General features: G+C 40.0%; 1 protein-coding gene across 1 annotated transcript in view; it reads right to left on the bottom strand.

Annotated features, from left to right (window-relative positions):
• Positions 1-500: 500 nt before the first annotated feature.
• Positions 501-12,720, bottom strand: part of Ndnf (neuron derived neurotrophic factor) — a 36,748-nt gene continuing 24,528 nt past the window's right edge. Inside the window, exons 2-4 of the mRNA XM_005076065.4 lie at positions 8,535-8,723; positions 6,345-6,469; positions 501-4,979 (exon numbers count right to left, since the gene is read on the bottom strand). Of these exons, the coding sequence (XP_005076122.1) occupies positions 3,586-4,979; positions 6,345-6,469; positions 8,535-8,722 (1,707 nt within the window). The 5' untranslated portion in view covers position 8,723 and the 3' untranslated portion in view covers positions 501-3,585. The remainder of the gene's footprint in view (positions 4,980-6,344; positions 6,470-8,534; positions 8,724-12,720) is intronic.

Genomic DNA, 12,720 nt, shown 5'->3' with positions numbered 1-12,720 from the left:
AGGCACACACATGCACATAGAATGCCCATACACATGAAGTAAAATAATTTTTAAAAATTTGAAAGAAGCACTAAGTGTTGCCTAATTTCTAAAATTCATCAGTTTTAACTGAGTTCTCATCACTTTATTTAACTCTTCAGGACATGGAAAATACAGTTACTTCAGATGTGTTTTGGGCAACGAAAATTAAGGCTGTGCATGCCTTTTTCAACTCTAAACTTTAAATGCATGTTTAATAATAACTAATCTAGGGGCTCGATAGATGGTTCAGTGGTTAAGAGCCTGCTATGCTCTTCTAGAGGACCAAGGTTCAGTTCCTAATATACATAGAGTGGCTCACAACCATCCACACCTACAGTCCTAGGAGATCCAACACCCATTTCTGGCTCCACAGGTGCCAGGCCTACACTTGGTGCACAGATATACATGCAAGTAAAACACTCACACACAAAAAATTAATCTAGATTCTGATTACAAATTAACCAAAAAAATCTGTTACATGTTTTGTAGAGTCTTTATAATTTTAGACTACAAAATTTAGGTTTTACCATTAATAAATAGAATACTGAACTTCCAGTCTTAACTTTGTGCATAAAAAACTACATTAGCAAGACTTTGTCTCCAGCTGGACAGTGGTGGCGCTCACCTTTAATCCCAGCACTGGGGAGGCAGAAGCAGGTCCATCTCTGTGAGTTTGAGGCCAGTCTGGTCTATAGAGCAAGTTACAGGACAGCCAGAACTATACAGAGAAAACTTGTTTTGAAAAACCAAAAAGGAAAAAGAAAAAAAATACTTTGTCTTCAAAATTTTTTCTTACGATTTTGAAATGATCAGTTATAAATGATCACATATTCTTAAGAAACTTATAGATGTTTGGTATTAAAAGATTACTAACCCACAAATGACTCTTTTTCAACCAGACATTGGTGATTTGTATTTGAGTAGGATTTTGAAGTCTACATAGTAAATCACTTAGCTGTTTCAATTGTAAAACCTTTGTTTTTTGTTTTTTTTTTGAGGGGTTGTTTGTTTTGTTGTGTTCTGTTTTGTTTTCTAGACAGTGGCTCACCTTGTAGCTCTTGGTGGGACTGGATCTCCTTAAATAAACCAGGCTGATCTCAAACTCACAGAGCTCAGCCTGCCTCTGTCTCCCGGGTGCTGGGATTAAGGAAGTATACCACTACACCTGAACAAAACTGTTCAATTTTTATTTCTCTTGTTTTAAATGCATTCTGTTCTTTCTCTGTCATTGCACCTGAAAAGTAAAGATAATGAGCTTAAATACTGTGAAACCCTCTCTTTTCAAATCTGTCTACATACAGCAGTGGTCATCTACCCCCCAGTATCTATTGTTCACTTGGAAATTAGCATAGGCCAGGTTTTGCTTTCACATTAGCAAGGTTAATGTTGTCAGTGTGAACTGCTCTTTCTTTCTTGTCCCTGATCTACATCGATGCTCTTGAGATATTACTAGGGCATGATTGTCATGGATTCCCCTTTGCTATGAAGTTCCACAACATCTGTTTCATTTTCCTTAGTTTAAAAGACAAAGTTTCCTAGGGCCATGAAAGGATTCCTGTATTTGTCCAGAATATGAAGACTCCACCATCACAGAAAAGCTAACTTGGGTAGATCAGCTCAGCCTGTCTCCTACCTCATGGGTGTTAGGCAGTACCCAAGAGCTAAGGCCATCAAAGCTTCAGTAAAGCTAGTTCACTATAGTCCCATTTACAAGTCACTCAGCAACATTACAAGTCATTCACTAACATTAGGAAGCCGTTTGTCCTACATTTATAACTGAATATATTTTCTTTGGGTGTTAATTGTTAGTCTCTCCTTGTATGGCAGTCGCCTAAATAAAGCATTGGGTATGTAGTATTCAACTTTCAAAACATGATCTCAGGTGCCATCCCTGCCTTATGTGGATGAACCAGTTTTGCTGAAAAGTTACTGCTGAGGAGTTAGAGGGTCTGTCATAACTGTCATTTCTCTTAAGGGAAGCAGAGTACATAGGGACTGTGAATAGCCCCATGTCAGCGACAGTCTACCTATAATCCACAGCAATGCTGCTGTTGGTGAAATCTCCCTAGCAAAGGCTGTGCTGCTATGCAGTAGACAGCTAAGAGAGTAACAGTTGTGCCTGTCCCCCATTCTACCTGTAGAATTTAAGGATTTAGAGTCAGAATTTTACAAAAGGCAACTTCGTCTGACAGAAGGTATCTAATAGTGTCCTTGCATCCACATCTACAGCCGCCTCAACTTTGTGAATGGGAACGGGAGATGGTGTGCCATAACAGATTCCCCTAAAGTCACATTGTTTTAGATGATTAAAAATTACAGGTATTTCTGAATCTTGGTCTTGTGGTCTCATGCTGTGTTGGGATTGATGATATGAGTAAAATCTATAGAGGATAAACCTGCTCCTGCTTTCCTGGTAGAGGCTAGAGATGTTATCTGCTAGATTTGTTTGTATCTCACACTTAAATTGCTTTTAAAGACAGATGAAAACTCAAAATTAACAGCAGCAGTGTTTTGTGAGTGTTGTAAGCAGCAGGTGCACTGGTTGTGTTCTGACTGGCCAAAGTTCTAATCAATGTGTTCTCAGTTGCTTTAGCTAGTGGCTAAAAAGATTTGCAAACATTTAAGCAAATGGAATACACTTAGAGCATCTCAAACTTGCCACTTAAAATACATGTTTAAAATGATTGCTTATCGAGCTGATAGTGTTTGGCCTGTCCTATTCTCAAACAGGTCTAGTATGGTTCTTTGGATCCCACAAAGGCTGGCTCCCACTTGGTGCCCAAATCCAGATTTGAATATTTGGGTTCTTGATGCCAGTAAATGTCAAGAGAAGCAATACTCCTTCCTAGTATTAAATAAGAGTAAAATTTTGGTGCCAAGTTACAGAAAAGCACAGTTTTAAGAACAAAGAAGAAATTGAATACACCACAGTACTGCTTGGGAAAATGAACAGTGTAATAATCTAATACTCTTAATTTTATGTACATGAATATAATGTATATCAACTTTTTACATGAGATACATATAGCATTTAACATTTTACTGAACAAACAAGAATTTACAACAACAATATTACTGCTTAGAGGGCATTGTGATCTTAGATTAGATCTATACTTTAACAGAGAAAGAATTTAATAGCTTATAATAGAAACACCAACATTTAAAACAGAATTTATAAAATAATTTATATATATGTATATTTTCCCTAGCATCTATAGAGAGCAATGACTTGCATTTGTGAATGTGTGCAACAAATGGCATGGTTTTAAATTTTTAGGTAATAAAATAATTTAGAAGCAGTTCATGCAACGCTCAAAGCAAGGGGTGGTGGACATCATACACCCTCTTCCTTTGACATCAACCAGCATCAGACAGATGGACCCTAATTACCACAGGTATGTGTGAGTACAAGTCTCCAGGTTATGTTATACAAACATCAATGTACACTTGTTGGTATCTTTCCTTTCAAGCACAGGTCACAACTTTGGTCCACCGTCAGAGTAGTCAGTTTACAAAGTGATGCCATGTCACTCCTGGAGTTCTATACATCTTCACTCCAGGTAACTAACAGACCTTCCTTGTTTTCACGACTTTACTCTGATACTTCACGGAGTGTCCCCCATGTCCTACAACATAAACATCCAGCAGGTAAGACTTGCCAGGCTGCAGATCTTTGATTGTCTCTGTGGTCACTGCTTTTTTCCGGTTTGGGCTGTGGAAATACTTGCAGAGGACTTTCTCTGACTTCTTCCTGGTGTCTGGCCCAAGGCACCGGTTTTGCTCTCTTCTCTTCTGGTCTTCGCTGTAGTTCCCGTCCACTTCTTTCTTGTAGATACAAAACTTTCTCCTTTCTTGGGTGCCTACCCAAGCCACTGTGACTGAAGAGCAGGTGCGTAGCTTGTCGAAGGCTTTGATCCTCGTGTCTTCTGGAAGAGAGGGGAAAGCCTGCTTATTGGGCTTGGTGGTGGCCAGTATTTTCAACATGGATGTTGCTTTCCTGTTGCCTCTCAGTCGAATGAGGTATTTTGCTTTGGGTTTTCCTCTTAGCTGGAAGTGCCGAATGCCTTCCACATTCTGTGACAGAAGCAGCTTCCCGTCTCGTTTCACTTGGACTTGAACAGTGTCCAGACAAGAGTAAACAAAGAAGCTGGCTTTTTGGTGGGTAGAGACTGGAGCGAACCGCAGGAACTTGGTCCCCCTCCTTTTAACAAACACATCTGTGACCCGCCCATCTTTGAGCTCCACTGCCTTCTGTTTTGCTTCCTCCTTTGTCTTGGCAAAAGTACCCACGTAAGCTGTGCTCAGGTTGCTGTTGGTATTGACCATGAAGACATCAAAGTAGTACTGGGTGTCCGGCTTCAGGTCAGAGACTGTGAAAATGTTTTTATTTCCTATGCAGATTTTCTGAATGTCAACCTTGGGCCTCCAGTAGACATGGCGCCCCACTTTGGGAGAAGGTTTTGCCAGGAAGCTGCGATCTTTACCCAAATTGTCTGCTGGAAATCCAAAATGGGCAAAGTCAAAGGGGTTAAAGTCCAAACCAGGTTTGGGTGCCATCATGAAGGTGTCGTCCGCATTCATCTTTGTTTCCACTGCACAAAGGCTTTTGAAATTGTGCTCCTTGTTGATGACCACACAGTACTCGATCGGTTGTTTCAACATCGAGGCCGTGGGGCTCGGCTTCCAGACCAAAGTGACTGTGGTACGTCCGAGAGAGGTCACATCAACTCTGGGGTCATAGGGTAATTCGGGGTATGGCTGGTCAGATTCCGGAGTGGTGGTGGCATACACTTTGAAATGCGTGTCTTTCTCTGTTGAGAGAAGCTCCAGCTGATACAGACCGGACGGAGAACTTGAAGACAGAAAATACTCAACGTCATTGCCCTTGTAGGAGAACAACTCTGTACCCTTCACGTCTGTCACCTGCTGCTTCTGCTGGTCAAGTGGTTCTGGATCACCTGGAGAACAAGGGAGAAGCATAGACAGTGCTACTGCGGCTTCGATAACCTTTGATTGTGTTTTCTGACATCGTGTCTTCATGTCAAAGATATGACACAGCTCTAACAGAGACAATCGCACCAGAAGAAGCAAGAGGAACATAAGAAGGTGACTGATTTCTCACCACAGAATCCATTCTTCCTCCTGTACTTCCACACAGTCTCTTCTCTCACACATTCTTTTTGGTGTGTTATTCCCACCAATTTCTCTCCATTAACCTAATAAAATATACCCTCAGATACACATGAATCTAGATGAGCCTCTAGGTTTTGACCCCTGTTCTTGCTCATAAATAAATACCATTGTAAAGTGATGCCCACATGTGAGCAAGGCCTTTCTTAATTTAAATTATTTCTGAGGGGCAGGATCCAGTTAGTGGAAAAGAATTGGTTCCCAGGAGTAGTACAGAGGAAGGCATAAAACTAAAGGCATTTTTTTCTATTCAAAAAGTATATTTGGCTACCGTTAACATCAATACCATGAAGTTGTAAGCAAAAATATCTAGAAACGGGTGGAACACTGAGTGACCAGAGTGAACGGCTGTTTTCTAGCTTATTACCACAAATTGAAAGTGTGTAGACTAACTTATTCCAGAATTTTGGGAAGAACAGAACTATTTCATCCACTAAGGTCAGAGATCCTGTACTGTGTCTTACTACTTCCCCATGGGTTCCTTCATGGATTGCCCAAGTACTGTATCTCACAAACATCCTTCCCATAGGAGCAGCTGGCAGGCCTTTATCTTTAACCTAAGATGCCCTTAGAAGGAGCCACTGTTTTTCACCCATTATCAGCTATTTGCTTCCCACCTTCTCTGTCTTCTTTAGGTGACTAACCCTTTTCTCCTACTGACTTACTTGCCCCCCGCCTTAAACGTTGATAAGTGCCTCTCTTATATTTTTAGTTGTGAGCCTAGCCTTTAATGGCTGAGCTCTCCCTCCAGCCCATGCTAAGTGCCTCTCTTCTTCTTTGCAATGCACACTTTAGTAGAGACATTCTTAACCTTGCCTGAGCCTCAAAACCACCTATGGGGAGCTTTTTATACCCCACAACAATTAAATCAGAACATCTGAGACTGATATCAAAGCACCTGGGATTTCAGATGCTGCAATTATGCAGACAGGCTTGCAGATAGCAGACACAGAGGCTGCCCAAACCCCTCATTACACACTCCCTTTTGACTCTTTTACTTTACTAAGGTCAATGTCTTCTCATGCCATCTCTGCATTTCAGACTCCAACTTCACAGGTGCCACAGGGCTGCTTTCCTTCCTTGCAGAAATCTGCGTTCCAGAGGTCTGAGGCTTGGTGGGTCCTACCCCTTACCTGATCCGTCTGCACTCCCCTCCTCGGGCAACTCCTGGAGGCTGAGCTTCCACTCCAAAGGGGCATCACAGGGTGTCACAGTGACAGACAATGGGGTGTTGTCTTCCTCAACCATGAAGAAATACCTAGGGGAAAGTTCAGACCCTATGATGATTCTAATAACGACCATTGAGACTTACCAGAAAAGCCACTCAGTTTTTATTTTTATTTGTCTAGACAGAGCATTCCCCTAGACAGAGCACCCCTCTAGACAGAGAACTCCTCTAGAAAGCAGTCTGGGAATACTTAGCTGCTCCTTCAGTACTCTACTCCAGTACCATTTGGATTCCATATGTAAAATATTTCTTTGCTAATGAGTGTCTCTTTCACTTTATTGCGAAAGTATTTATTGGCACCTAATGTATTACGTGTTCCATTTATTCCCTTTAAATGTTCTGTCTTCCTCAACTAGACTGACAGACACAAGAGGGCAGCCATTTGTCTCATTGGTATGCATTCAGACACTGAAATAATCCAAGCATTTGTTGAATGAATTAACCAAATGTGATGTTCACCTCTAAATCATTTTACTACTTCCAAATTCTTCCCCCCCCCCCCACTGAAACAGGAGCAATCTCTGTAAACCATGCTGATCAAACTTTCTAGAACCTGGTGAAACACTGGCTGACCAGAATGAGAACAACCTTTTTTCAGATTTTACCACAAGTTGTCAGTGAAGTATGTTGAATTTCTTGTTCGCAAACTAAGAGAAAAACTCAATCAACAGGTCATTATGGATGTCAGAGTTCCTTTCTTACGTTTAAGCTTCCTGTACCACTTGCCAAGTGCCATAACTCAGAAGTATCCTTCACACAACAGTAGTTGTCAGACCTTTATGTTTAAGCTAAGGTTAAGCTTTTAGAAAGAGCCACAGGATTACTGTCATGGCCATGTACAGACCTTTTTTATATAATAAAATGCACATTTTCAACTTGTTTCTAATTTAAATTAAAATAAATAAATAAAATGCTAAGAAATGCACATTTTTCAGCTCTGAACCCCTTCACAGATTTATATTTTAGCATTGAATTAAATCTTTAACTAATCTCATGGTCAAGCATCCTTGCTTGTCTCTGTCTCTTTGGCTTTTTGTTCTATAACCGCAATGGACCTATGTAGTCTCCCAAACTCTTCCTATTCCTGAAATGTGTTTTTGACAGCCCACCTCTCTGCCTTACTCATGTTTAAATCCTGCTTCTTCAGAAATGTCGTTCCTCACTCCATTCCAGAAGAGGTTTGCGTATAGTCTCTCAGGGCCTGTTGCTACCCGTATCTCACACTAACTGCAATTTGTGGCTATATGTATGTGTGTGATTACTTGATTTCATACTCCTCCCAGGCCAACTGTATGTCACTGTATGCCTTGCGCTTAGCATGCTAGTACAAATTTCTGCATACAGCAAGGACTTGCTGATGAATGAATTACTAAGTCAATGAACTAAACTCAAGAATCTTGACAGCAATCTCATTAGTCTAGCCTGAGAATATTATATCTAGAATCTGTTTCTATTTAAATAGATAGAATCTGAATAAAAATAGAAGTTTTTCTCTGTGCTACTCAGAGATGAATTTGGAAATGGCATGTGATATGGGGCAGACAAGACAGCCTGAGGAGTGTATTAAGCAAATGAAAAGATGACATGAAGATCCCTTAGTCTTTGCAAAGTGGGTTAGAGCTGTGGAACAACTCTGTGTCATGGAAAGCCAATTTATCTCAAGTTAGAAGGACAAATTGCTTTTGTAAAAATTCAAAAGATTAACAATGAATGGCAGAAGATTTAAAAGCATGGCAGCTTAAATATAATCATTGTAGTATGTCATTTCTGTGACATATGGGTGTAACTTTTAAAGATACACATATTTGGAAACACTATGGAAGCCTAGCTGTTTAAAGTGGAGTGAAAGAATGATTACTGTCATTTTTTTTCACAATTTTGTTCTCTCAGAGTTTCATCCTGTCTCTTTGTACTATCCTTCCATAAATGGAAATGCTTGAAGAACCATACGTGTTGAAGCAATTTCAGGGTGATCCTACATGTCACACATAGTCATACACAATGCTGCTCATAGGCTGACATTCAAAGCTCCATTTGAGTTTTCTGTGGAGCCGTTTTTATGGACACTCATAAGCAAGCACTGTGGCAACAATACCTTCTAGGTGTGTCTTTAAAGAGGTAACTGCTGATTTCGGCGCCATCTGGGATCACAGACGAATCATGAAAAAATGCCTTATCTCGGATCTGCATCTGAAAAAGCTCCTCATCTCGTGTGGGCAACTTTTGTGTCCTTGAGGTGAGTGGGAACAGGAGCCACAGCAGACACCAGTGGAGCAGCACCATCCTGGACACAAATGACAAGGGCTTCAGTTAGTTCTGCAGGCAGACACTGGGTCAGGTAGGAAACTTCCTGAGGGGTCAGTACTCTTGATTTAGACAGAATCAGTGACACAGCATGTGTTTTGGATATGCACACACAATTTTGAAACGATTCTCCTGTGTTTCATTTTTTTCCTTCAAACTATTTCATAATATTGAGAACAGATTTACTGGCATCTCAGACATTAAAAAATATATTGAAATGAAATAACTTTTGATTCATTGACTTCCCTGGATCCTAAGAAAGCAAACCAGAACTTCATAATGACAGAAGCCAATATCCTTACTGAGGAAGTCCTGTCAGTGTCTGGAAGCTTGGAGAACCACCAAACATCAGTTCTTTCAAGTTTTACAAAATGTACACTCAAGTGTAGCCATAATCATTGCTAAGCAGCAAAGTTACTAGTCACTGACACGGTTGAACATTCAGCCTAAGTCATAGAGACCCACTGGAAGGTGGAAGTATTTTACACATTTTTAAAAATTCTTGCTCAACTGTTGACTCAGAATTTTGTATAATATGCTACTTACAATACTAAAGTTTCATAAATTAGGCATTTTTTAAAGATTGAAATGTTTAATTCCATCATTTGTAAAACAATTTGTTCAAAGTCATAAAGTGAGTTATTGTATTGATGTCTGATTGTTACAACTAACAAAAGCACATTTGCATACAAATTTGCATAACAGAAACTGGGCCTCAGATGCCAGCTGTAGAAAAAGTCACTGGGACCTTTAAGCCTTTGGTCTTAACTTTTTGAAGGATCTTTCCAACTGAGTTATGTTGTGGCATTATCATTGACTTCCATAATGGGTTCTTATCAGTAACAAAGGCTCATCCTCTACTACTTCACACATACAAGGCTGTTGTCAAGTACACTGTCTTCCTCATGATTCAGTTTTCTGTAGAATGTCCTCGATAGGCACAAGAGTTGACATGTTAAGTGAGGTTTTATTCCTCTGATGAATGGTTCTATTTTTTTCCTTATGAAATTTTGTAAAGCATTATTTCCCAGGCATTCAAGTATTAGAAAATTACAATGATATTACACTTAAGTACTTTCCATAGTGAGAAAGTCAAATACCAATTTCTGTAATAATGTGAATTTAAGGGGATCATTTAAAAAGGCTATTACTATAAAACTGACTAATTGGTCTTGGTTTAAAACATAGTTTGCCTTTAATTTTGTCTTTTTTGGGGTATCATCAAAAAAGAGAGAAGGTTCAGTGGTTTATTGCTCTTCTAGAGAAGCCAAGTTTTGTTCCCAGCACCCACATAGGGCAACTCATAACAACCTGTACTCCAGTTCCAGGAACACCAGTCCAATGCCAATGGGTCTTCTCATCTTCTGGAATACCCACACATATGTGGAATTCACTCGTACACATGTACACACGCACACGCGCGTGCACCTGTACACACACACACACACACACACACAGAGGCACACATGCAAATAAATTTTAAAGTTGTAGATATCAAAAATGATTTTTGAAAGCGATAAACTTTTTAATGATGACATGAGTATCTTTTCACAATCATTGTGCTCAAAAGTTCACTTAAACTTCTATTTTTTTCTTCTTTGTATGTGTTCCCACTGAAAATATCTGCAGTGATGGAGTTACTGCATGCAAGCCCCCTTTGCTGACTGCCTTACTATATTTAGCAAACATTGTGAAAGTTAGGCCTGCACTGGGTTACAACGTTGGTCAGAATCATTATTTACTGTGAGGCAGGTACTGTTATCATACAAAAGGAACCTCAGTTGCACAGCTCTCTAGGGCATCCAATTGCAGGTGGAATCAGCTGCAGCAACTGCCCTTGGCAGCATCTCTCAAGAAAGCTGTGGGTTTTCATCTTCCATCCCTACTTAGTTGCCCTGAAATTGAAAGACAACTTGAGAGAGACCTGAGAAAGCTAGCATGTAGTTTTTGCCTTTAAAGAGACATATGATTTTAAGCAATTCAAATGAACATTCTGAAACTCAGCTTTCTCATGAACTGGACTAGGTGGCCCCTGAACTCCACAGATGGATGGGGAGGGAGCCTGTTAGTGAGCTTTAAATTCATCATCCGGATCAGCGTGCACTTAGAAAGTTGCCAGGTTCCCCTGGGTGTCCTCAGAAAGTCTTTCACATAATCGGGTGCTGGCCAGAGAGAACTAGAAAGGACAGTGAGGTTGACAGAAGTCTCCAAGAGTTATCTGAACAAACCAAAGTTAAAACTCAAGTAACTTGTAATTTATTTTTTGTAGTGGTAATAGGTTTCTCCACCGATGCAATAAGCCAGGTCAAGCTGAATTGAAAAGTAAAAGAACGAGTTTATTTGAGCAAAACCACTCCCGCGTGGGTTTTCCAGTGCCACAGATTGAGGGAGGAGAAAGTCACAGGCCAAAAACTAAGGCAGGGAGCTTGTATAGCCTATAGATGAGGGGTGATGACATGTCTGCCACAAGCTGGGTTTGTGCCCAACCAAATATAGTCAAAAACTGAACTCAGTGGGGTTGGGGTGCAGGACTTGGGCAGCTGGCAACTTCAGGGGAGGAGCTGTTGCAGCTGCCAAGAATACAGAACTGGGATTTTTGGTGCCTTTTCTTTGTTGGAGATTCTCTGAGGGGGCAGGGTTTGGTGGGGGGGGAGGGGAAGAGGGAGAGGGAGTAGGAGCTTCTCAGACCATGTATAAGTGAGCTAGAGGTTCCAACCAACCAACTTCATCTTATCAAGCAGGGACACGGTGAGCTGAGCTCAACAGGTACCTTGTCCTCTTTCTTTTCCCCCATTACTGCCTGAGGTGAAAGAAAGTGAAAAATCTGGCTAGCATTTGGTATTTTCTAAGAATGCAATAAATGTGCTTATGAAGACTTGATATTTTAACCAAATAAAACATATTTGGTCATGCCTTTTGGAGTAGTACTGTTCCCAAACTTTGCCTCCTAAGAGGAAATGCCAGACAATTGTTTAAGTCTCTTCAGAATGGTGGGAATTTGGCTACTCCAAGGCAGCATATCTCAGTAGGTTCCCTGTCTGTCCATAAAGCTGTCAACTATACAGTTCCACTTCGTGACTCAACCCCACTAGGTCATTCAATGCCTTGGAGTATTTAGGAAAGCCCCAGATGGAGAAAACCAGTACACCATGACTGTCAGGAATAGCCCAAAGGTAAATTCATATGATAAGTTAGCAATTTTGCACATGAAGTAAAGTTCATTTTGTGGAATTTTTGATGTGTGAAATCATTCTGGGGCTCAAAAAAACTATATATTTTTGGAGCATTTCCAAGTTTTTACTTTTGGATAAAAGATGCTTGACTTGTCAATTGAACATCCTTGGAGGATGAAGCTTTGGGATACAAAAGTGAGAATAATCACTGCACATTGTCGAAGATGAGGATTCCCTAAACTTAGCTGCCTCTTTTAATCACATTCATCCAGACTCCTCTTTTTTTTATTTATCAAAATATCATATTTCCTTATATAAAAATCGCATTAGGTATGCTTTTAATTTCTGACAGTCATCATAATAGTCATGCCAATTGTGATGAGCAAGGCAGATTTTTTTTCAGAGAAGTGTTTAAAATTTGCATAACCTCAAAACAGCGGAATTTTTATTATATCACACTATAGTTCAACATCTGAAACATAAATTTATTTTTTGATTTTGTGTGGGAGAGTATGCACGTGACATTTGTGTACTCAAATGGCAAAGGTCAAAAGATAATTTGGGGGAGTAGATTTTCTCTTTGAACCATTTCTGTTATAGTGATTGAACTAGGTTGTCAGGCTGACCATTGTTAACATTGTAACAGATTATTGAGTGGATTTGTTTTTAACAGAATGTGTTTTGAGAAAGCAACAAAAGTAATTAAACTGTACTTTGCAAGTACAATATGTAGTTTTTCCATTCATAGTTTATACTCACTGATCAAAACAGATTCATTCAGAAACTGTTTAAATGGAGGTCTTA

Source organism: Mesocricetus auratus, unplaced genomic scaffold, assembly GCF_017639785.1.
Source record: "Mesocricetus auratus isolate SY011 unplaced genomic scaffold, BCM_Maur_2.0 Super-Scaffold_100676, whole genome shotgun sequence".
Lineage (NCBI taxonomy): Eukaryota > Metazoa > Chordata > Mammalia > Rodentia > Cricetidae > Mesocricetus > Mesocricetus auratus.
This window is presented reverse-complemented; position numbering and strand designations above follow the sequence as displayed.